The following is a 25,840-nucleotide window of genomic DNA, read 5'->3' as shown; positions in this document are numbered from 1 at the left end:
TTACAATACTAATGCTCACCTGACACATCTTTTGAGATAATTTAAAGTATCAAATGTCCTTTAAGATTCTGTCATAGCCAATAGCTATACAATGGTTGCTTTTTATGGACATTTTTCTTAGGTGAATACATAGTTAAATACCTTATATAAAAAGTCTTCCTAATCTGACAGAATTAGAGATTTTGAACAATTATTCCATAAACAAGTTGCTCATATTTGAGATTTCTTCTGTTAATGGGAACTCAGAGTTATATTTTTTGCAATGGTTAATATTCCCTGTCACCAACTAGCATGCACTGGAGAGAATGACAGATCTGCATAGTACCTGAAACATCAGTCAATCAACAGTTACTCAGAGGATACAAAAGAGAATCTGAAGGCATCATATGGTTGTTTGATGGCCTATAACTAGCTATCAAATAGGAGCTGGTAGCTATATGCTCATCACCATACTGAACATTAGTCAGAGCATGAAATGGTTTGGTGGTTTGATTTAGGTAGCCCTCCAGACCATACATCATGGGGACAGATAATTACCTCTTGCCGGACATGTCTGCTCAAGGTATGCAGACCTATAAAAATACTGTAAAGAAAATAGTGCAGTGATTGCAACCAGGTTCCAAATGCAGAAATTTGGTGCTAATTTTCAAAGCTCTCATTGGATTAAGCCCAAACTACACAAGGACCTTTTCTTCCTCATATAGAGCCTTCTTCAGGAGCTCTCTTCTTCAGAAACAATGAATGACAGCTGTGTTCAGGAGAGACAGAGGTTTCGCAATAATCTGCCCAATACTGTATATTTCACTTCCAGAAAAGATGTGCATGACCACAGTTCTCAGTGTCCTCATAACAAAATCACTTTTTCAACTTTGATTTCTCCAATAAAGGATTTTCCAATTAACAGAGGGATGTAAGAAGAGAACCAAATCACTGCTAATGTTATTTTAGTATCTGTAAGGCACTCAGATAACATGGCTATTAGCATGTATAAAACCTAAGAATCCAGTTAAAGATTTTGTTTATATGGTAGCTAAATAAATGATGGGTTAAACACAATGTTTATATAGAAAGGCTTCAATTTCTAATGAAGGCATTTACTGAAGTGTCAAAATGACTCATCAGTTTGAAATAGAGTCTGACATTCCAAAGGGAGTCAACCTATTATTGAAGAAAGCTGATTAGCTGCCTCCAGTATTGATCTGTGTAAAACTTGTGATGAGTTCTCGTTTTCCCCTTTGGAAAGCTCTCCCTACAGCAGAAAGCCGGTTTTTCAAAACTGTCCAAGAAAAATCACCAAATGAAAAAGAGAAGAAAACGAGCAAAACTGAAACATTTATTATGCATGTTCTGGATTCGCCTCTCTCAAATTCTGATTAATGTAATGCTCAGGGATAAACTCAAGCCACCTATCCACAGAAATGCATTAAATCGTAGAAGTGCTATGTTAAAACACTGGAGTGTAAAGTGTCAATATTCAAAGGTACTCGCAATATTTCCTAACCAACCATTTTGCACGGAGAAAAAAAATGCAAAAGTCCTCAGGCAACTGGTATCTGTAAATGCAGAATGGGTTAAAAAACTAAAATACTCCCTTTTGGAGGAAACAAAAAATGCTAAGCCATCAGACAAATAACATCTTATTTTCTTCTTGCAATGGTATAAATGAGGAATGACACCTTGAAAATGAGGGAGAGAAGAAAATTAGACCAAAGAAACTTAAAGGACTTTGAGGTAGAGATAACTATTTAAAAAAGTTAGTATTGGAAATAGGAACCCAATGTGCTTTGTTACTGAACCAATTATCCTGCCAAGTGCTGTTTGATAAGCAGATATACATATCCATATATTCTTTTGAACTTGTTGGAGAAATTGGCAAGAATTGTAAGATGAGTTTCATGAATTAGGTCAGGGCTGTCCAATTGGTGGCCTGCAGGTGACATGTGGCTCATGATGGGCTAACATGTTGCCAGTAGACTCCTGTCCAGCCACTGCTCCCCTCCTTGACTTTGATGCAGCAGCAGCTGGGGTCTTTGAGCTCCCCCTTTGCAACCTAGCTTCTGCTACCTGCCCCCACTCCTGTGGGTGGGGTGATACTCCAGGAGGGGGCTGGGGTGTCCATGTTGCACACGCAGTGGGGGAGGAGACTGGGCTATGCATGCATGGTGGTGGGGAGCTGGGCTGCTCCTAATGTGCATGATAGCAGAGTGGGGAACTGCTTGCCAAACAGGGGAGCTGGGATGCCGGTGCTGTATGTAGGGTGGCCATCGAGGTACCTCAAGAATACAGGACAGTGAGCTTCCATAGGTGGTGGCATCAGTGTCGGCAATGGGGGCAGGGAGCTCCCACAGGCAGCTGCAGTGGTGTCGATGGCGGTGGTAGGCTGAGCAGGGAGCTCCCGCAGGCAGCCGCAGCGGTGTTGGTAGTGGGGTTGGGCTGAGTGGAGAGCTCCCACAGGCAGCCGCAGCGGTGTCGGTGGTGGGCCAAGCGAGGAGCTCCTGCAGGTGGCCATGGTGGCGTCAGCGGCAAGGGTGAGGGGGTGCTGCTGAGTGCTGAAAAATAGAGGACGTAAAGGTGTCTGGTAGAGGACAGAGGACCATAAAACCAGACTGTCCTCTATAAAACCTGATGAATGGCCACCCTAGCTGTATGGGAGGGTGCTGGGCTATTCACACAGCAAGGCAGGGAGCTGGGCTGCCTGTGCTGCACATAGTAGTGGAAGGGGGAGCTGTCTGTATGGCATCCCTGGCCAAGAAACAGGGTCTTCTGGGAGTGGGATGAGGCTGTGTGTGCAGCGGGGGAGACCTAAGCTACCTGCATGGCCTATGGCGCCCTGTCTGAAGCTCACGATACGCACCCCCTGGCTGCCAAGAATTTGGACAGCCCTGATTTAGGTGATGCATTTTCCAAAGAGATGAGGTATCATATTCCCTGGAAACTTGGGAGACACCAGGGGTGCAGGAAATCACTGGATGCTGCTGTCAATAGTATTACAGGTTCTTGAACTCACGCATGCTCCCATCAAAATCTAAGTCTCCAATATGAATTTGTTTTAAGCTGGAGTATTTTCAGAGTTTGGTTTCTTTCCATACCCCCACTTATTTTTTTAATTAAGGTATGAATTTCAAATGGATGCAAAAAGATGGTTACATTTGAGGTTCTTCACTGAGTCTACAGTCATTTCGGAGTGCTGGTGGAAGGAACTGGGCTGCATTTTCCTATGATTTTTCATTAGCTTTGTTTTAACTCCTCAAACCAGCTTTGGGATTGTGCTATTTGATTTCTGGTCTAGTTCATCACTCATATTTGTTTAATTACACAGTAATTGTAAGAAGGGAAGGATAGTAAAGCAATTACCACTCTACATATGCAGCTCCCACGGCAAGGAGGAACACGTCAGCTGTTTCACAGCACTTGTCAGGACAGAAAGTGAATAATATACCCAGTTGAAACTGCACAGAAAAAAACAGGAAGGCAGAATTTAATTATCCAAATTGGAATGTGGCCAAGATACCCAAAACTAATAGCCAAGCCTTTGTGAAAACAGACACAGGCTATTTAACAACCACAAGTGGTCATTATTGTTGTGTGTGTCATCTCAATGACAGCAACACTTCTAGCACCACAATGCTCTCTAGTAAAACATGGAAGCAACAGGTTTGTTATTGACTTGGAGCAAAAAAAGCTAACTACTAAATCAGTTGTCTCCCTTCCTTCACAACCTGGGTTTTCATTAGAGGTTTCTCATCCAGATACTTACTCAAGCATAGGTATACCCATCTGTATACGGTACAAAAGCTGTCAAGATTACAGTACAAAATAATAGGGTTGCTTCCATGAGACAGCTTCCCTTTTTCACACAGATCTTTAGTCCATCCTACACTGGGGTTCAGTGCAAGCAGAGCCCTACTGTGGCTTCCAACAGTCAGGCAAGGCATAATTAAAAACAGCCACCTGCTAGTTGCTGCAATACCCTTACAGTAATGGAATGATTATGTGCATTGGCTCATGACAGAAGTTCCAAACATTTTTAACATGGAATCTCTTGTCCCTTCTGGCTACACCTGATACTTATTAAATGAAGTGACTTTGACAAGCAACATGTCCTTCAGCCAAATCCTCCTTTTAATCCACAAGTTTCTCTAAGATTATATCAACTGAATGTTTCCATGGCCTCCAGAATATGACTGAGGCCTTTTTTTCAGGGCTAAAAAAATTCAACATATATCCCTTAGAAAAAAAATCTTCAATTTTCTACAAACACAGGTCAGAAATGTTTTTCTGCTCTGTTAAACTTTTTTTTCATTTCATCCATGGCTCCATTTAATTCCTGTCTACTTAAAACTACAGAAATGGCAGCTAATAACATTTCATCTGTATGCACCATGGACAACTGCCAGTCTCCAACAACTCTAAGCAACAGATCAGTCAATTTCCTAATTGAGAAGGTGGATTAATGGGAATTGAAACCACCATTTTCAAATGCAGCAGGCCTGATGCAATAACCGCTCAAGAGACACATGTTCCCGATCATTTTCTGTGCAATATTTTTAAGCTATCCACTCTGCTCAATGATGGATGAAGTCTGGGTCCTACTTGGTAGCAGATAAAAAAAACAATCATTTTGTTGGTCTCTAAACACTTATTCCTCAAGTTTGAAAGAGTTTTTGCATTTGTCTTTCATAATTACTGAGTATAAACAGTCTTCATATTGCCTGAATTTTCATATAATATAAAATAGCAAAACCTCAGGAAAGTGAAGGAAATAACAGGGGAGTAGCTCATTAATGAGTTATATCAATTTTTACCCAGCATCAGAGTGTGGTGTGATGTCAATGGAATTAGCCATAATTCCACCACTGGGTAATGAATCTCATTATGAGAGCCCAATTAGTTCTGTCCATAGCAGTAACTGGATTACGGTTACCTGGGAAATGCATATATCTAGCAAATATGAATGCTTCTACAGTCTTATGGCTAAAGGGATATTGCAGTCTTGCCGGAAGGAGACATCAAAAATAATTTGCCAGTAGCAAGACATTCAACAAATGTGTTTAAATTTAACACAACATATGATGAAGAGATGAGCTGAATTAAAAGGCTGTCAGTTCCTTTGGTTCTGAATAGCACCAAATCCATGATACAGCATTAGTAATAACAAATTTTAATACCCTCTAGCACCTTCAAATCTTTTAAAACAAATACCAATTCAAATAATTATGCTGTTCAAAATATTAACCATCTAGGGACACTGCAATGACAAACTGACCTGTTTCAAGGAAGACTAATGAAAAGAATTATTGAATCTTCAAATCAAATCCTTCCAACTCAGACTGTACTTTCCTATGAATAAACATTGGACAAATAAACCTGATACAATATTCTATTTTTTTCATGTACCAAAATGTAATTTCAAAGTGATTGGGTAGATCTGAAGATTAAAATGGAAGCAAAAAATCTTTCATCTCCAGGTAATCAATTCAAAACCTAAGTCAATAATGAACTAAGGTCAACTGTTACCATAACAAATGGGTGACATAAATGAGGAAGTCTTTAGGGAAATTGCAGTGCCCTATGTTAGTTTCTGTTTTATTTAATACTTTCACTAGTGATTTGCAAAAAAGGGAAAGGGGGTGATATTTCTTCAGGACCCATCCGTTGATCACGTATGTCCCCCACCATGAACATTGGCAGTCTATGATCTTGGATTATTTTAGATTCTGTTCTTATTCAGTTCGTAATTTTGCTAAGATGTTTGCTTTACTATTCTCCCTCTCCCCCCACCCCAACATGGAAATACAGTAAGCAACAATCAATAAAAGGGGGAACCCTTAGGTTTGGGATTTTTTAATGTGTCACAGATATTACTAATACAAATTACAGACATTTCTAAGTATCAATAGTGGTGTCTCCCCTCCCGCATGCACATATCACACTAACAACATCTTAATAAATGATCGTTTTTGTGGAGCTCTCCCCTCTCGTACAGTATAATGCAACTGACTGACCCTGTTGCATGGATGATTTCCCACCCATTCACAATCACACATCATCTCTGTGGACATCTGTAGCAATTGCATGGATGGAAGAAAAAAGAACAGAGAAACTGTTTAATGAGAGGATCTTCTTTTAATTTGATTAAATGGGTCAAGCGGAAACAAGAAAGGTGTGTGCTGTATGAGCAGCCAGCTCTCTGCAGATGCCAGCTGTTATTCTGTAAACCAGTCCAAGAACTGTTGGTCTAAAGCATGCGCATTATCAGTCTACAGGACGGTCGAATTGTTTGACTCTTTACTGTAGCTAGGCATTTTTCTAGTCTTCTGCCATACCATCACAATATACAGCCTGTCGCCTTATACAACTTGCATAATGTTGGCAATCACAGATCACCTTCAGGATCTGGACTCTGCAAACGTGTCCGGTGCAACGAGAGGAGACCCAGGACCTCGCAGCTAAACGTGACCTTGATGTGGCGCCCAAACACGGCACAATATGATGAAACACGCCTGTGACGGGCATGTCACAGCCCGTGGGAAAGTCATGGGAAAGTCGCTAAGATTTGGGGACAGCCTTCCCTGAATTGTGCAACCCCCCCCCAAAAAAAACCCAAGAAAGGGTGGGGGGGGTCATCTTTACAAGGAGTTGTCTACTTGAAGCCCTCGCAAGGGAAATTAAAAAGGAAGCAAAAACCCTTGTCTTCAGTCACTAATACACAAGTCAATTTTACCACAACAAACCGGTGCCCTAAACGAGGAAACGACAGGGCCCCGGGCCAGTTTGGGTTTTATTTGCTACTTTCGCTAGCGATTTGGCAGAAAGGGGCAGCGGGTGGTGTTTGTGCAGGGCCCATCCCTCGGTCGCGATGGGAAGCCGGGGGCAGGCGGCGTCTTCCCAAATATCATCCCGGTTGGTTCAGAAGCGCTCCCAAGCGGGCATCATCCGTGGGAGGTGGGGGGAGAGTCGGGCCGGGCCGGGCCGGGCCGGGCCGGGCCTGGCCTCCAGCAGCTCCCTCAGGCCTGCCCGCTGAGGCGAGGCCGCGCGGGTTGCAGCGCTTTACCTTGGGAGGGTGACGGGAGAGGAGCGCCCGGTGCCGGGGAGGGACGGCCCCCAGCACCGCCTCGCCCCAGGCGCGCGGGCGGCCCCGGCTCCCGCCCGCATCCCCGGCGGCGGCGGCCGGAAGTGGAGCGCGGGCGGCGGGACCCAGCCGGCGCCGCGAGCCGGGGGAGGGGAGGCGAGGGGAGGCCGCTCCCCGCGCCGGGCCGGGTCCACAGGCCTGGGGTAAGCACAACGCTCTCCGCCGCCGGTCTTCAGCCCTGCCAGGTCTCAGTTAGGAAACGGGACACGATCGGATTTGCTGAAAAACTACCGGAGCAAAGGATGCAAATAAGTACACGCAGAAAGATGCAAATAAGCATTGAGGCGCTTCTGAGGGGAAATCCGGTATCTCTGTATTAGACCAACCCAGACAGCAGGGAAAATCCCTCTTTGCGAGCTTGGCTAGAGCCAGGAGGAGGCCGACCAGGAGGTCCCAGGACTTGGTGGAGCCACAGGTGGGGTGTGCATAAATGAAACGGTGCAGGGAGTAGCTGTGTGACACGGGCCTATTTGATTCATAGAATTAACGGGACCTTGACTCTCATGGAGCAATTGTTAGCCCCCCTGTTATGGGGGGAGGGATATTGAGTATACACCTGTTGATTTTGGGGGGACAACTACAGAGAAAACAAGGATGGGAGTAAGGTCAAAGGTTCCAAATGAGTGCCCCAAGGTGGGGACACTGAACAGTGTCCGCTGGCCCTCGAATGACTGCCCGGGGATGTGAACAGGCAAGGGACAGAAAGACAGCCCTGCATTCCCCGGGGGTAGAGCCAGCCAGAGCCTCCTTCCTGGTCAGGTATATTGCCAGCTTGGCTAGGGCTAGGAGGAGGTTGAGTAGGAAGTCTCAGGACTTGGGGCTGCAGATGGGGAGCGCGTAAACGAAGAGGTGCAGAGAGTATCTGTGTGACGCAGAAGAGTGGGCAAGATGGACCTGCGGTCTGACCCGGTACTTGGCAGTTCTTACATTCGCAGTGGGGATGATGACAGGAATGAGTGGTACGTGATGTGATCCTACGTTTTCATTAGCAAGTGCACCTCTCTGAACATTTGAATGTAAGACTAGCCATGTTGGGTCAGACCAATGGTCCCTCTAGCCCACTGGCTTGTCTCTGACAGCGGCAGAAGTAGATGCTATAAAAGGCGAGCACTGAACAAGGTGTCTCTAGAGTGATCTATCTCCTATTCAGTACTTTCCCTGGCATCCACCATTGTTGGGTTAGAGAAGCCAAAGGAAACCTCTCCAACCACTCTGTAATAGCCATTAATAGATCTATCATCCTTGAATGTTTCCAGCCCCTTTTTGAGCCTGACTTCAGTCTGCCTCCATCACCTCCCGTGGCTTCCTGACAGTTTTCCCTCCCCTGTAGTTTCAATGGAATACAGTGTTTAGTGCATCCTGTGCACTGTGTAGCTGTGGGCTGCTTGTGTCTGACTGTGTCCCAGGCAGAAATTGGCTGTGTTTGTAGTAATGGGGGAAACATCCTCACTACAGTGTCCAATGAGCTTTGGGATCTTGCAGTCCTGGTGAATGAAAGCTGCCAGGCATAAGATGTGTGTCTGTCTGACTTTCCCAGAGGCAAACATTCTTCCCTCCCATCATAATACTCTAGGAATTTGAGGGTTTGGCCCAAAGTCCTAAAATCATAGCTGCTTCTGACTGCTTTGTGGTCTGTATTCCTCAATGAACAGTTCCTAGAAGAAAGACGAAACTGCTACAAGACTGAACGTTGAATAAAGTAAATCTTTACTGTGTGGATGCAATGATTCATGTGGTGTTGTGAGCCACCTGGCTACATGGACCTGCTACAGTGAACCATTTTAAGCGTAGTTAGTATGCTGCAGCAAATTGCAAATTAGACTTCTCTGTGTAGACAAGCCTGGAAACTCATCAGAGAAAGTACTATGGTTTTCACTGAGAAATTGGTAGCTGTCATTACATGCAAATACAGCTTATTTCACTCTGTGCATAGACAGTAATGTTTCAAATGGTTGTTTTCCTCCTCTGTGAAAGATTGGCAGAGGAGAGTCCAGGAAACACTCCTGTGCAGCGTGCCCTCTGCTCTGTTTTCCCTTACTCAGCTGCCAAGACTCTCGTTACTCCCAGACCACCTCCCCAGTATCAAACACCTCTGCATCCCTAATTCATTAAAGGGAATTCATTTGTCAGCTCTTGCAACCCATGAAGAAATACCCCTACAATCTTTTATAGTCTCCCTCCTAAGCTATACTTCCCGACTTAACCATCTCTAACCCTGCTGGCTATACTGCTTGAACCCTCACAAGTTCCTGGCATCCTAGTCACAACAGCTTCCTCTACTCTGTGTATCAGTGTTGTATTGGGTTGCTTAGGACAGTGGTTCTCAAACTTTTTTTGTATCAGGAGTTATTTGTAAACATCAATGGCCAGTCCTGACCCAGTACTCTTCACTCCTGATGCACTGTCTCCCGCCCCCGGGCCCCAGCCCCACAGTGTGTGGGGGGCAGAGGGTGGGTGTATGGGGATGCAAGGCCCCAAGTAGCCCCTTGCAGGCTGGAACTCTGCCAGGGAAAAGCCATGGTTTCCCACATTTTTCTCCTTTAAAGGACAGTCCCTTTTTAAGTTTGTTGATCCATTTTTAAAGTTTGTTCGCAACCCTTTCATATATTCTTGTGATCCATTTTTGGGTCACGACCCATTGGTTGAGAAACGCTGGCTCAGAATACGATATACAGTTCAAGGTGCAGTCTCAATGTCACATAAGGAAAAGCAGTAGTTTCTCTAATTTGTCGTTTAGTACTTGGTAGCTTTGCAGTTGCCTTTTTTAATCTTAATTTAATGCACGGTGAGTTGCCAGTTCTCAATGTGTTCGCAAACTTTTATGATGAACTCATATATTTTTGGTGACACAAGCTAAATTAACAAAAAAGGTGATTTTTTTTTTTTTTGAAAAAATGATCTTTGCTATAAAATTAGGGAGTATTTTGAGAGGAAGATATAAAGTGTTACTGTTAGAGTCCTTGGGGAAGAGAGGGAGCTGTAGGAAGGTAGAATTAGTGTGGTTGATGTAGATCTGGCTCCCCTCCACCTAACAAGTTACATACCTTGGAAGTGAAACACAGTCAACCACTGTGCAAGTTAATTTGCCAACAGTGGCTCCTCATTAGAAACATGTTGCTGCTAAGACTACAAGGAGCCCTCAGGTTGGTGCCAACAGAGTAGGCTTGTTAAAAAATATCCTGAATACATTGTCTATGAAATCCTGCTCCAGATAGGAGGTTTGTCAGCTAATGCTGTATCATACCTTGTGAGAAGGCTTTTAAAGCTTTTAAAAAATATTTTTTCCTGCCCAGAAATGAAGGGACCACAAAGGGGTTTGGGGTGTTTTTTTGGAAATTTAGTTTGCCTTGATTTCTGCTACTGTAATTACACAGAGAAGAGTTTTTTGCCCGATTTGATTTGCTAGAACTATAAATAATTTGAGAACATGCTGGTCCAGTTAGGGTAGGTATTCTTGTTTATCAAAAGGGAAGACGGAACCTATTTTCCTTGGAGCTTCATCTGGAATCATCTCCCCTTCCTTTGGCCTTATACCACAGAAACTTGTTATTTTGCGTTGATGAAATTGGTGTCCCTGCTGCAGTTGGCAAGGAGACCAATTCAAACAATGTCTTCTCATCCCTCCCTTCCAAGAGCCCTCAATAGGGAGCTGAGCTTGCTGTCATAATAACTATCTGCTGCATCCTCATTATGACCAAATAAGACTTTGCAGAGGCAGATGCAACTTTAATTTGGGTTGTAAAATCCATTTATCTGTAATTTTGGCACTCTGCTATTTTCAGGCCCTGTACAGCCCTTTTTTTCTGCTAATGCTGCCATTGTACAGGCAGAGTGATATTGGTCCCATCTGAAGTTGTGAGGTGGTTCCAGCTCAAACAGTTCCTTCTTTCACCATATCCCTCTTGTTCACTTCTTGCCTAGCCCGTATATTCACTGAGGACAAAGCCTCGCTTAGCATCAAGACATTAAGTCAGCTTGTGCATAAGAGAACTAATTGGCTCTCAGTTAGCATTTCTTATTGTTATTATTCGGTAACCCCGATCTCATTAACTAGTTTCCCTCTTGCTTTAATGTTGGTGTAATGAGCAGAAGAATTACTTTAATGTTTATTAATATTAGAAGCTTAGATCTCAAAGTTTTTCTGACTGTTGGATCATCATTATAGCAAAATAGGAACCCTGTAACCATCTAATATCCTTTTGTGTTATGACTATTACAGGCTGTTACTTGTTCCAACTGTCAACAGATGCAGCCAAAAATAAGACATGAAAGTTATTTGCACTCCCAGAAGCGATTCTCAGCGCTTAATACATTAAGTAACATAATTGAGTCTTACAATCTCCATGTGTAATGTACTCCTTTTACGGATGGGTATAAGGACACAGCTTGGTTTTCATAGATACTAAGTACTGGCAGCTCCTGTGGAAAGCAGTTAGAATTGTGCATCTTTAAAAATCAACTCATTGGGTCTCCAACTCTCATTGAAATCGGTAGGAATCCAAAGCCTAACTGGATCTGGGACTTGAAAAGACTGCTAGAAACTAGCTAGACCCAAGAAAGGACTTAGGGGCTCATATCCAAAACCACAGTTCAAAAAAATCTTTGCTCAGTTGCTGCCTAACTTCAGAGGTGCCCAAGCTCCAGATGTGAGGTTCTTTACATCTGTAAGTTCGTTATTCTTTAACTGTAAAGTTCTCTAGGTGTGTAGCATTGCATCTCTGCACAGGTTTAGAATTGCCCCAGTCTTGACAGGGCTCAGGATTAGGACATTTAGCTGAGGCCTAAGTAAGCATGGTTGGAATCCAGAAATTAGGTGTTCCTTCAGCTATGTTTCCCAAGGTGCCTGATTTAGTAGGCCATCTCGGCTATCATTTTCCTTTGAAAAAATACAGGTATATGAGGGTGGTGGTCTCCTCTGTCCACATGTTTTAAAATATGACTGAGCCTTGTTCGGTTCTTTAAAAGAAATGGGGTAGGCATATGTCTTTAGGAGAGGGTCCTGAATGAGGTGCTTGAATTGCATCCTCCTCGCAGACTGTGCTGTTCCATGCTTTAGAATGCTAAATGTTTTAGCAATATGAGGTACTTAAGTCTCCCACTGAACTGTATGAAGACCCTAGAAACTTAGGACAGGACTTTGGCTTCCACTCCAAGGGCTAGTAAGCTTAAAGTCTTCTAAAATGCTTTATTTTTGCTTTATTTTTGAGCCTAAGTGCTCTGTTTGTCTTAGCCCTATCTTAAATAACTTTGGAAATCTTGCCCTAAAGTCTTTATCAAGCTTTCAGAAATTCACAAGTATAGAACTGGGAAAAGAACCTAGGGGTTCTTTCTGCCCTAGATGCCAAAACACATTTCTTCTTTCTAAATAAAAAGGAAACAAATAAAATATTTAACCAAAATTAAAAGAAAAATATTTGCAATTTAGGAATGGTGCTTCTTGCCAAGTGAATTTTGTAAAATTTTCTACTGAGCTAATGCAAGAACTTCCTTGATTGCTGAAATAATGGTTGAGCAGAGTCTCTTATAGCAAAGGGAAGGTATTATCTATGGGTTAGGCTGTGTTGGAATTGTTAGCTGATTCAGAATTAATATACATGGTCACAGGAGATGTATGGACGTTTGTGGTTCTAAGCATGGAAGAATGGGGATGTCAGGTCCTGTTGAGTGGATCTTGGTTCTGGGGCATGCACTGGTATCAGTCAGGGACAATATATACTGTTGAAATCAGTGGTTGCCAAATGGCAGAATTTACCCCTTATGTAGTCTAAATCTTTGGATAGATTATTGGATACATTTGCTTTGTAAAGATGATGACACTATTTAATGCATAAATGTGACATCTTGTCATGTCAGATGTTTACAGTTATAATGTACACGAGACTACTTAAGGTTAAGGGCAGATAATGAAATTCTAGAGGATTAACATTACAAAATTACAAATTGGTTTATCTCAAACCAAATACTGGTACCAAAACTGATTTTATCATTACAAAAGTTCCATGATTTTTTCGCATAAGCTGTTCAAATTTACATGATAACATTGATAAAAATAATGCTTTTGCAAAGGTATTAAGTCTCCAATCTTGTACCTGTAGATTTGCAACTTGACCTGCATAAAAAGGTTTTCTATTTCTTTTTAGAAATTACCAATATGTATATATAAACTAGGTTCAGATTAATTCATTGTGTAATACCTGTATTTTTAGTCCTGATTCTCCACTATTGAAGTCATCAGGAGTTTTGCCAGAGAGAACAAGATTGGACTCTTCATTCTGCTCTTCTGTTTGCAGGCAGATCATTGTAGTTAGTTTACTCTTAAATGAAAACTTTCACAGAACATTGAATGTGAGACAATTTATAAATTAAATCTTTGTATTGCAGATTTTTCTTTATCTGTTTTTAGGCGATGGGCTCAGCAAGGTTCACTAAGGTTACTCTTGCTTTATGATTTCAGTGGGAAAAAGGATTAAGCTTGTGATTAATTGAGTCTGGTCCTTCAGTTGTGTGGAAGAGGAATTTCCACTGGCATTAGTAATTTAATTTATTTGCATAGCTCAGTGCAGTGCTAAATAATCCCGGTAAAATTCTGACTGTTGAAGAGTATGGCAGAACATCCCTTGACCAATAGATATAAGAGCCAGGATGTCACCTTAAATGCATATTGCAAATGGAAGCATCTTTGTTAGTTGCATGTGATTGGGTGAGGTTCCACATCAGTCTTTTGCCCTGTACCAGTTTGATGAACATAGTATCATTTAAGAATAGTCTGTGAATGTGGAAGTAGTGACAGGAGTGTGCTGATGCTCCTGCTGGGAGTAAAACCCAGAGATTCCTGACAAGAGGATCTTGCCCTTCTGTTCAGGGACAGAGCAGTCACTGCCTTTGGGGTCGGAGAGGAATTTTCCCTCATGGCCAGATTGGTAAGGACTGTGGGAGTTTTTACCTTCCTCTGTAGTGAGGGGCATGTTCCCTTTATTGGATCTCTTGATTGTATTTTAACAGCTCTTGCAGAAGCTGGACGTTGACCACTGTTGTTCCGCTGCTTTATCTCTGGTAGGTTAGGGTGTTATTTGCCTTGTAGTTGTGTAACAGGGTTAAGTTGTGGACTTTTAGGAATAAGTGAGACAAGGATTTGTATAGGATGGTTTCGCTAGGGATGAATCTGCCTCAGGCAGGCGGAAGTTGGACTAGATGACCTCCAGAGGCCCTTTCCAGCGCAACTTCTCTGATATCTTTTAGCACGTGAATTTGTGACTAAAAAACCCCCTCATGTTATCAAGAAGGCAATGACAGTGACATGCTCATGTTACTCTTGGAAATATTTTAAAACACCAGTATCGCTTACTTTATCCTCTTCCTTTATGATGTTGTTTTACCCACAATTTGCTTACTCATGGAGAAGATTTGCTTCCACATATCTTCTAGATACTTCACTGGCGCTGCCCTCTTGCTTAAATATAATCATTTGTTGGTTTTCAAATCAGAGCCTTATTCATACACTTGGACATTGTTCCATTAAAGGGTCATTTTTGTCAATTGTTTTTTAAATTAACTGGGTCCTTCAGTATAAAGGCTCTATTCACTGACAAAGTTATTTTTAACATGAAGTACCTGTCTGTGAGTAGAGAATGTTTAGCCTCATTTAAAGAAAAATAATTACTTTTTCTTTAAGGAATAATTTGTTTTGTTAAATTGTTATCTTTTGTTCAGTGAGTGGTTAATTTGCATTTAAATAGAGGTTTCCTTTAATTTATTTTTTTTAAAGAAAGAAACTTGGGGATGTGAAGTTTGGAACTGATCTGTTTTACATGAATGAACAAGAAATGCAAATTGGGTGTAAAATGGATAACAAATTTTTTTGCTCAAGAAATATGGGATTAATATTTTATTAAACATTCTAAACTGAAGACCAGGGAGGCAAGAGTATCTGTGAGTGCTTTATCATGCAAAGACATTTGTAAGCTGTACAAAAACTCTATCAAGGTGCTTCTACTTCCCTGTATCCAATGCTATTATAGTATCTCAAATATACAGTGGAGCAGAGCATTTTCTTGAATAGAATGGAATTATGTCCTAATCAGTGTTTCTTCCAAAGAGAGGATAAAGTAAGTGAGATCAGTTCTTCATGACTAGTTACCTATATGAGTGTTTGTTTTTCCCTTGTAGTTTGGTTTTGTTTTGCTTTTTCTTTCCCTCAGACTTGGGATAAGCCTTCATTAATTTGAATGTATCAAAGACATGGTGTTTGTTATTTTTCCTTTTTTTTTCCACATCATAAAGTTGAGTAAACCAAGGACAGTTTGCATTTCTAAACGACTAATGAGAGGTATGAAAACCCACAGCAACATAATGTAAACATTTGATCTTTTTGTTTTTACATTCATATGAGAAACTGTTATCTGTAATTCATTTTAAAGTTTTTACACTAATTTTTACTAGCACAGTTGCATTTTTGTAAAGTTCTGTCGTGAAAGATGAGCTATCAAAAAGTAAATTGGAGGAGGTAGTCATCATCGTAAAGGGGTGGTACCCTGAATTCTTTACTCAGGGCTTGAACTTGGCTTGCATGAAGCAGTGCCATACTATGAGAGTAGCCCTTCTATGAATAAGGTTGAGAGAATCTAGTGTTTTGTTTTTACTTTGACTGAATATCCACTGACTTCAGTGATAATTTTGTCTAATTAAGGATTTCACAATTTAAGGGTTGTTTATAAATTTAAAAAAATGTTTAGAAGTGAATGTAACTACCTTTGCACATTGTTTGGTTCTGGACATTTTTAGAAATGAAATGTGTTTGTTCTGCAATAGATTTCATACTAAAATACCAAAGTATATGGCTCAATCTTTCATAAGCAACTGCAGCAATAAGATCATTTGGTGACGTCATGGCAGAAGTAATGATACGTACTTCTGTGCAGTAGTGTTTTAAAAGGTTGCAATGTCTGCAATGATGTAAAAAATACTTGGATGCATTGCAAATTTATTTGATGTATTGGAAATTCTTGAAATAACTATTTCATCCTCATGTTTTGACAAAAAACTTGGAGTTGAGCTGCATCCTTGAACACACAGAGGAAGGCTGAATCCTGTAACATCTCTTTGTAAGATGGCTATGTAAATTGGACTGCTAATTGCCAGGCTAGTAGCTCTACTACAGTTATGTTACTGACTCTGTTATGAATATTACCTTTTATTACTATTTTTAGTACTATCCTATGGTGACCCAGAAGCTGTGAGGACAAGCAGATGGAATTGGACAGTAGTTACAGTAGCTGTATTTCAGATTATTCAGATGATACATTTGAGTCCTTCAGTGAGGAGGAAGAAGCCTGCAAACAATATGAAAACGAACCATTTGCATCTTATTGTACCACAGAGAACTCAGAGTGTCCTGCTGTGTCAGATGTATCTGAAAGCACATGGAAGTCAACAAGTCAAAATGATGAAGGTATGCAAAGCTTACCACGTATTTCATCTAGTCTTAAAATTACACAGTGGGGGCGCAGATCAGCAAAAATAACAACAAAATAAAATAAGAACTACCTCCAGTTTTCTTGCTGTGTAAAGCAGTAGAATCCTCAAACTCTGCCTTTGCTCAGCCAGAGATATATTTTTGCTCTACCAAGACTTAATGCAGATGTACTGTGTCAAACAGGTTATTTAGGTTGGGAAGCCCTTATTCAGTTTTTCTATGTACTGGAGTTCTAGTGCTATGATAAATAGATCTGAAAGTTACCTTGACTCAGAATCGCCATACTGGAAAAATAGCTAATCTACAGTAGCTTCCCAAAAGGTTAGTAGAATTTCCATCACTAAAGGCATTTGGAAGTAGATGATATTAAGTTTCAAAAATATATTGTGGGCTGAACAAGCCTGCAGCAGGTAAGATTAAAAGGAGAAGGGAGTCGGGGACAGACCATCTTACTTAACAGGTCTCTAATTAAAGTTTCTGACTTATCCTGACTTCCAGGATAGTGTTCCTGTCCTGCCCTTTTACTCTTATCTTGCTTTATATTTAAGCTGGATATAAGTAATATTCAAGCTACTGATCAATGTATTTTTCAAACATATATATTCTTAGAATAAGAATTTGTCCTCACTAGAGTTTAAAAAAATGTTATCTAAAAAGCATTTAGCCAACATGTTTTAAAAGCTGATGTTGACAAGGAATACAGGTTTTTAACGTATGTTTGTATCATGGCCTGGGCTCCCACATTGAGTTCACCATGACCAAATAGCTTATGTTAGAAAACAGATAGCCTTGTCAGCACAGGGGTTTTAAGATCTGTTAGTTAAAACATATTAGCAAGCATATGCATTTTATCCAGTTGTGGACACCCATTTTAGTGTCTTTCCTTCCCTTTCTGATCTCCCTAGTGCATTCTTCTTTTTTTCTCTGCAATAACAGCCAGCATTGTGACAGTTAATGATTCACCATAAAACTTCTTTAGGTACACAAGCTCTACGTTATAGGCCAAAATTTGCCCTCAGATTCATATATCTGAAATAGAAACCATCTGTGCCCAGGGGCAGAAGGGTAGCCTTAAAAATCAAATTGTCAAAGATCCGTGTAATAAGATAATGTTTGCTTTGGTGGCTTGTTCATGAGATGATAAGCTGAGTAAGTTTGTTTTGAATCTGTTTTCATAGTGGACACATTTTAATAAAACCTTCCTTCTTTAATAGAATGTTATTAAATACTCCATTAACAGCTAGTGAAATCCTTCTTTTTAGCATCAGAGAACTAATCATTCAATTTACACATGTAAAATGCAAAATAAATTGATGAGTTAAAGAAAAGGTGATATGGCCTTTTTTCTTTGCCAAAGTGATTCTCCATAAAGCACTAGATCTACAATGATGAATACCAGTTAAAGGAAAGAGCTTGTAGAATGGGAAATAAATCACAAAAGCATTTTCTACCTATGATTTTCTACTGTGTTGTATATGTGTGCTAGTGCAGGGTGTGCAGTCCCTGATGTTGGGTCTACTTGGTGGAAGATTCCATCAAGTCCAATTAAAGTGGCATTTTAGGGCTCTTAGTAACTCGCAGAAGGTGCTTAGTGCACTGCAGATTTGGACCTACATTTGTCTCTGGAACTTTCTTTCATTTGCATATCTTATACTATTTTTTTCTCATATGAGTAGAGAAGAACAAATTAAGATATTTTTATGTGATAGAGCCTGGGTAATTTTACAAGCTGCTAATCCACAAATTTCCTTTCTACAGGCCAATAGTCTGGGGGGGTTTTTCCCTTGCCTACAGTGTTCCATTCACAGGGAGACATTTGTAACATCCAGATGGAGAATTTTTTGCCTTCCCTATTAGGTTGTACTTTATTTCATTTTGACTTTCTCAGATCACATTTTTTTATAGGTGAGCTCTTAGACTCTGCAACTATAGAAAAAGATTTGATGGGAAAATGGATCAACTGTCTCAAAAATAAAGCAGCTGGCACTGGAGAAAGCAAACCTGTCATGAGAACACGAACAGGTGAGGTCACAATCCGTATTAGGATTAGCTACCTGAATTTTTTTACTTCTTATTAGTTACAATACATTTTGGACAACAGTTTAATTTTCAGTTAAAAAAAATACACTTTAGAATTTTGAACTTCCCTTCTCTTCCCTTTAGTTTTGTTGACCAGTTATAGACCTGGTTGGAAAATTTTGATTTTTTTTTAATTGTTTCTCTCTAATTTTCTGATATGTGAAATGTATTTATTTTCTTGACCAGCTCTATTATTCACTGGCTATAACCTGCGCTGCTTCAAGACTGTGGTATTTCTATTCCTTTCCCCCACTGAGGGAGGCAGCAGTGTACCAGCTTTGACAGAAGCAAGGACAATGTAGCAGTATTTGAGAAGAGCGTGGGAGAGGGAGGGTGAAAGGATGCTATTTGTATGTGCTTGGTAGCAATGTCAGCAGTGGGTGGAGCTTAATTCCTCCAAGTTTTTTATGTAAAAGAGGTCGTGACTACTATTGTTAATCTTAAAAAAAAGTAATAGGACAAAGATAATTGAAGCAGAAGTAAATTTTCCTGAATCTCATATGTGAAAGGAGTGCAGACTCTCAAAAGCTGTGTGAGATACCTCTAATGTTCTGATTCAGAAATCAGTTGACTGAGATTGATCTTTGCACCAAAGTAGAATGCTGCTGTATGGCTTTTAGTTGGGTATAGGGGTACCTACTTCCATTTATACTCTTTGTACATATTAAGAAGATAAAGAGGCAGACTCCACTCATCTTTAATTGTGTAGCCAGTAGCCAGAGAGAGATAAGTCAGTGTTAAGTGTTCCTGACTCCCACTCTCTGGCTCTGACCATTCTGTTAATGAACTCAGGAGCACCATGTATGGCAGATATAGTTTTATGAAACATATTTTTACTAAGGTATTGAAGCTTTGTCTGAGGAACCTCTCTAAGAGCATCCTTCAAAAAATGTCAGAAATGTATCATAAATGTGTAATTGCCTGGTTTAGATAGCTATTTACATCCTGGAGCCTACCAATTTGGAGAACTAAATCTCTCTTGGGGTTGAGAGTAAGCCGGTTTAATCTTTTCGAACCATTTAAAATGTTTGGAGTTCCTCACAAATTTACTTTTGTGGGCCATGCTTTATGGCTAAAATAGGGTGGACTGGTAGTTAAGTTCTTTAGATCACTCAACTGCTTTCTTATTAATTTGAGATAACCTATCAGTGGTAAGAAATGATACCAGGCTCCTCAGTCTGTCCATCTTAGCACTCATCTTAAGAGTATCTCAGTGCTTCCTGGGATTCACACCTTGGTCTCTTTATTGAATTTGTAGAATGCTGTGATTTGATTACCTGGCCAACCCCAAATCTATTAGTATTAATCATGCAACTAGCAATAGACTATCTTTCAAAACCAGAATATTAACTTACTCGTGAAATAATCACAATAACTTTCATATTCTCAGATCTATAAATGTTTGTTTCCCTTGGACTTAATGAATCTTTAGTCTATGACCTTGGGAACTTCTTATTGTTTTATCTACGTGGAGACTCTCTTGATTACCTCTTAATTGTTTGTTTGTTTGGTTTTTTTACATATTTGTAGATAAGCTCACCTGGAACTAGGCTGCTGTATAATTAAAGTCCCCTCAGTAAACTTAGTAAAATTAACAGAGAATGCATTGAAGTATGACTCTGCGGATAGTGCTGCAGAACGTTGTTAAATGTGAACAAATCATACGTTAGCTCACAGGCACAGGGGCCGAGTACATGGGGGGCCTGAGGACCCTGGCCCCCCTCAGGAAGAGGGCTGTTGGGGCCCAAAACTGAGGAAAATGATGTAATATTTCCATATGATTTTATGTTGTAAAAGATGGATTCAGTTATGTTGAGTGTGCTAGATATAAGGTGACATGCTTAGGAATGATGACCGAGGCACAGAGCTGTTACCAGGAATCTGGGTTTTCCATTTGCTGCAGAAAAAAATGGATTTTCTCCTTTAACGGAGAAAAACACAGCTTTTCTCCCTTTAAAGGAGGAAAAACATGGGTAATGATGGGTTCCAGCCTGCAAGGAGCTGCTTGGGGCTGCGGGGAGTGGGGAGGGCGATCAGAGGCAGGGGGCATCCACACTTGTAGGGAGAAGATTAGAAAGGCTAAGTTGGTGACTGAATTTAAACTAGCAACAGAAATGAAGAACAATAAGAAGTCCTTCTTTAGGTATGTAGGGAACAGGAGAACTAAGGGAAAATCATGCTAGATAAGGTTCAGAATGGGCATGGTGGGAATGACCATTTTTCTACTGTTGATGTTGAGCTGGTGCGTGATCAGTTAGAAAAGTTAGACATTTATTAGTCAGCAAGACCAGATGAACTTCATTCGAGAGTGCTGAAGGAGCTGGTCAAAGTCATCATGGGACCTCTGGTGAAACTCTTCCAAAACTCATGGTGCTTGAGGGAGGTCCCTGAAGACTGGAAGAGGGCCAGTGTTGTGCCCATCTTCAAGAAGGGGAGGAGAGAGGACCCGGGCAACTGTAGGCCAATTAGCCTAACTTCCATCCCAGGGAAAATCCTGGAAAATTTCATCAAGGAGCCTATGTGCGATATGCTCGCAGAAGATAAGATTCTGAATGACAGCCAGCATGGCTTTGTTGCAGACAGGTCTTGTCTTACCAGTCTCGTCTCCTTCTGTGACCAGGTAGCTTGCCACCTGGATAAGAGAGAGGAGGTCGAGATTTGGGGGGGGGCAAGGCAACGTGGCGGGGGTTCATGCGCTCCCCAAGACTTCTTCATCCAGAGTGGGCTGCAGGTATGCAGTGGGGCTATACCAGTGCTGGGCAGGACCTGCCTCCACAGTTCAGCAGGTGGGACCTGATGTAGGCAGGAGCACCCCGTCATCATGGCCTCCGAGTTGAGGCATAGCAGTGGCTGCAGCCCCAGTGTGGAGTTGTGCCCCCCCTGCTGCCAGGTGGGCAGGGGTGCCTCACCTTGGTGGCCGTGGTAGCACAGCATTCCCGCTTGTGCCAGGTCCTGGCCTCTAGGCCATGTAGGCAGCTTCTGCTTGGAGCTGGTCTGGCCCGGCTGCAGCCCCATGGCCCACTGTAGGAGCAGAAATCTTGTGGGGTGGCACGTGCCTCCTCACCCACCCTGTTGCATTACCTGTGCTCCTTTTCACCCCCACCATGTGTTGCCTGTGCCCACACCCCACCTTCCCAAACACCCACCCCATTCCCCCCCCTCCGCCCCCGTTAGGGGGCAGCGGGCACAAACCTACCATCTGAGGTCACCCCCCGGCCAAAATAAAAGTTGATGCCTATGCTTACAGGAATGCCCTGAAATGCACTTGAAGTTTTAGTTTTCCTGCTTTCATGTTTCCAGATAAAACCAGGATGCTGACCTTAAAAAAAATGAAGGGAAGGAAGGAAGAGCTTCTGACATTAGTATTGTCTTCCCCCTCCACCTTAACCAGTTTCAGTAAGCCAATGGACCTCAGAAGTGACAGTCTAAATGATATATAGAGGATGTTATAAAACTTAAATTGACTAAAATTAACTCTGAAAGTTACTAAGCAAGCAGCAGTTTCTAAATGACAAATCTACTTCTGAAATTTCAACTGAAAAATTTTTCAAAGAAAAGTTTGAATGAGTGGTGTGTTTAGAACTCTTTTTGCTTCTTGGATTGTCTACCCAGCTTTTTATACTAATACCCATATTTCTTCCAGATGGTACCACTAGACCACTGTTAGAAACAATGAGAGAGTTCTTTTATAAGGACAAGGGGCCACAGGCATTTTAATCGCATTATGTTGCCCAGAGCTATGCGAGATTCTTCAGGGTTATATGATATACTTGGGCAGTCAATACTGGCTCTTGTGACATTACTGCAGTGGTAGCAACACTGGTAAATATCAAAGTAAAACTGTTAATATAGGCAGTGAGAGCATGTAACTTCTGTTGTTAAAGAGAGGGAAAATATGCATGTGTATGCTCAGTTACACTTTAAGGGGAATATAGAAGCATACTCCTGTGCATCCCAGGGTTTTTTTTTAACCTGATTTCATGTATTTCTGTCTGCTGAATAGATGAGTTATTTAGTCATTCATTCTTTATGCACATTCCCATATATTTAAGCATTTAATTAGTGACTTATTTAATGCACTACATGACTGGGTTTTAAGGAGCTGTAAGCAAACCATAACCGGCTCTGGGCTCACCCGTCAGGGCTGTGCACAGCGGCAGCAGCTGTGGCCTTACCATGCCAGGAAGTGGTTGCTGCTGCTGCCCTCCAGGAGCTTGTGCACTGGGCAGCCCAGAGGTGGCAGTGGCAACCTCACTACAGCGTACCCCATTCAGGTTGCAAGCAGCTGCAGCAGGGAGCCCATGGGGCAGGCGAGGGGCCACTTTTCCCTGCACTCTGCACCAGCTCCTCCCCTGCTCCCACCCACCTTTACCTGAGTTTCCCACGCTGGGGCAGCCACGTGGTCCCAGGCCAGAAGCCCCTGCTGGGGCTACCAGCTGGGCGGGCAGGGCCAGGTGGGCCCCACTTTCACAGGAGCCTGCTGAGGATTCCCCTCGGTCCTACTGCTCCGGGTTCCTGTAATTTTTGTCAGGAACCAAGAGCAGATGCATTTTAATTTTCAAAATTTTTTTAGGGGCCTCATGGGTCAGATAAAACGGCCTCGTGTGCTGGATCTGGCCCGCAGGCCTCATTTTGCCCACCCCTGCATTAAAGAATTAAATCTTACACAATCCCTGTGGCATGGCTGAATATTGTCTTTCTTTTACAGATGGGAACTAAGTGAAAAATGAGTGCATGACTTATCCTGTCATGACTTATCCACAACAGAACTCTGGTACTGCCAGAAAGAGATCCCAGAACTTTGGACTTTCCCTTTTCCCTAACTATGCATCCATGTTTCCTGTCTTGGATTTGTTGCCAGAAAAGCCAAAAAATTAATAGTTATGTTCTTTGGAATGGCAAATACAAAAATCATAATATGGAATACATGAAAACACTAGGAACTGCCACACTATCATTATCTAGATCTGGGGATTACAGCAGGATGCAGGAAGCATGAAAATCCTGCATTTGCTTCGAACAACCTGCATCCCTCTGTTGAAGAAGACATGGCATAAATTTAGCCTGTTTAGGTTTAAATTGTTATACTTTTGTACCACAATGACCTATGCTTGATACTTGGAGGTAGGAAGAAGACTTACTTTCATAATACCACCTTTGGTGGTTTTGCAATATGACTGCAAGGAATTACTTGAGTGACAACACTTTACCCTGTCTAATGTGGTCAGTTTGTTCCCTGAAGCAGGAGTGGTAGGTATATATGAGCTCCTTCCAGTAGCTGTGTATGCAGCGGGCCAGGTTATGAGCAAAAAGCCTACCCCTTTTTTAAGTTGTCTTTTGTCATTTTGGTCTACAATTTTGCTATTTTCAGACAAAAGCATAATACCTAAATATTGCACTTTTAATTCAAACATCCCAGAATGCTTTGCAAATATATACATTATAACCCCACTGAAATTCAGATGATAACTGCCAGGTAAATCTACATTATATAACTAGAAACTGGCAAGGAAAGTTGGGCCAATTAACCTATACAAATGGTTACCTTTACCAAAAGTACAGGTAGGTTATTGTGGAGGTTCACATGATGCCAGCAGAGAATCTTAAGTTTATAAGAGTTTTATATCAGAAATCTTGATCCTGAAATATGCCGAATGTCTCAGCTCCCACTGACACCTTACCAAATCTAGCTTCAACTGGTCAAACATTTATAGCTTATTTAATAACAATAGCTCGATTAACCAGATAGCTTATGGTTGCCTTATATTACGCACACAGTCACTTTGAAATTATTTTGTCTGTTAGGTATACATCCTGTTAATCAGAACTCTTACACTTAGTTGTACAAATACATAGTTAGACAATTGTAAAAAATTAGGGCTGTGTGAAGCTTCTGTCACTGATTCGATTTGGCCCGATTCGGTGGCTGAATCTCCAAATCTGAATCAAATCAGAGGACCCTTTAATTTCTCCAAATCGGATCGGAACCGTCTAAATCAATTCAGAGAGATTTGGAAAGATTCAGTAATTCAGACATAGACATAGCTTTAAATTTTTTTCTACATACCTCAAGGTAGCAGGTGGCTCATGAATGCTGCGATGGTGGGGTGGATAGAACATCCCACAGAAGCGTGGGGGGCTCCCCAGCGTGCTCAGCAGCAGACACGGAAGTGGACCAGAAGCGCTTCCGGTCCACTTCCAGGTCTGCTGGACAGCGCGCAGGGCCCCCCGCCTTGGTGACTGGTGCCTCTTGGGTTTGGGGGGGCACTTCCGGATTTGCCACCAAGCATGCGGGGGGTCCCCCCACGCTCCTGGGGATACTCCATCTGCGAGCTGCGCTGGTACCTTGAGGTATGTAGAGAAAACATTTAAAGCTGTGTCTATGGCTGAATCACTGATTCTTGGAATTAGCATTGAATCTTTAGATTCAGATTCAGCTGAATCAAATTGGGGACAGTGATCTGTTTCAACGAATCGAATCACTGTCCCTGATTAGGGCCAAACCCGAATCCAAATCGAATAGGGCCTGTTTCACACACCCCTATAAAAAATCTACTGTGAGATGTAGAGTTAAAATCCTTCTGAAAAATACTTACCACCCAAGCATGGTTGCTGTTTTTCACAATTAACATTCCTTTACCAATTTTACAATTTTTCTTCTTAATATATGGAAAATTAGTAGAGCAGAACAATAACAAATCGCTTGCCTTGTTTCATTTAAAATCAGAGTTGGATTTGAATGATATAAAGTGTAACTCGCTTCCCCCTGAAAACTAGTAGATTTATTTTTTATTATTATTATTATTATTATTATTCAAACTCAAATCATGTTAGAGCCATGAAACTTTTTTAGGGTACACCAATGCAGAAGCAAAACCCACGTAGGTCAGTGAATCATAAACCACAAAGCAGGGTTTGAAATGTAATCTCAAGAGACTTGCTGATCTACTTAGGTTCACACTCAGGGCCACTCTAACAACACAGCAGCTGATTGATCCACTTTGTTGTGCCTGAGCTCCTTCATGTTCAATGTTTTGTGATGTATGTAAAATATAGTTCTAATTTCATGACCCATCCCTGCCACACCCTAAAAGAGAGGGTTTGGGAATGACACCTGGTGGTCCTGGGCAAGCAAGCAGTAGGGAAGCATGCTTCTG

At 41.6% G+C, this 25,840-nt stretch overlaps 2 protein-coding genes across 4 annotated transcripts in view; one reads left to right on the top strand and one right to left on the bottom strand.

Moving 5' to 3' along the window:
- Window positions 1-1,307: 1,307 nt before the first annotated feature.
- On the bottom strand, window positions 1,308-13,431 carry LOC109283252 (uncharacterized). Its single transcript, XM_059733121.1, has 5 exons — window positions 13,327-13,431; window positions 11,469-11,551; window positions 7,055-7,310; window positions 3,355-3,449; window positions 1,308-2,549 (listed from the first exon to the last, which is right to left on the bottom strand). The coding sequence occupies exons 1-5, from the start codon at window positions 13,429-13,431 to the stop codon at window positions 2,150-2,152; spliced, it is 939 nt and encodes a 312-aa protein (XP_059589104.1). The 3' UTR covers window positions 1,308-2,149.
- C8H8orf48 (chromosome 8 C8orf48 homolog) overlaps window positions 7,185-25,840 on the top strand; it is a 55,680-nt gene continuing 37,024 nt past the window's right edge. For 2 of the 3 annotated variants that reach the window (XR_002090350.2, XM_019487857.2), the window contains exons 1-3: window positions 7,282-7,547; window positions 16,339-16,580; window positions 18,510-18,626. Coding sequence is in view for 2 of the 3 variants with exons in the window: in XM_019487857.2 (XP_019343402.1) it covers window positions 16,379-16,580; window positions 18,510-18,626 (319 nt within the window). In the remaining variant the exon portion in view is untranslated. The other variant, XM_019487858.2, reaches the window with a different exon arrangement.

The sequence above is a fragment of the Alligator mississippiensis genome, chromosome 8 (assembly GCF_030867095.1).
Source record: "Alligator mississippiensis isolate rAllMis1 chromosome 8, rAllMis1, whole genome shotgun sequence".
NCBI classification, from domain to species: domain Eukaryota; kingdom Metazoa; phylum Chordata; order Crocodylia; family Alligatoridae; genus Alligator; species Alligator mississippiensis.
Note: the sequence above shows the minus strand (reverse complement) of the source record. Positions and strands in the feature narration are given on the sequence as shown.

Excerpts from the sequence above, each read along its gene's own strand:
- LOC109283252 (XM_059733121.1), bottom strand. The coding sequence starts at position 13,431 with ATGATCTGCCTGCAAACAGAAGAGCAGAATGAAGAGTCCAATCTTGTT. Across the intron at positions 7,311-11,468 it reads GTACATTACACATGGAGATT|GGCTGAAGACCGGCGGCGGA; the intron begins GTAAGACTCAAT and ends GAGACCTGGCAG. Across the intron at positions 2,550-3,354 it reads GGAGCTGCATATGTAGAGTG|CACTCAGCAGCACCCCCTCA; the intron begins GTAATTGCTTTA and ends TCTATTTTTCAG.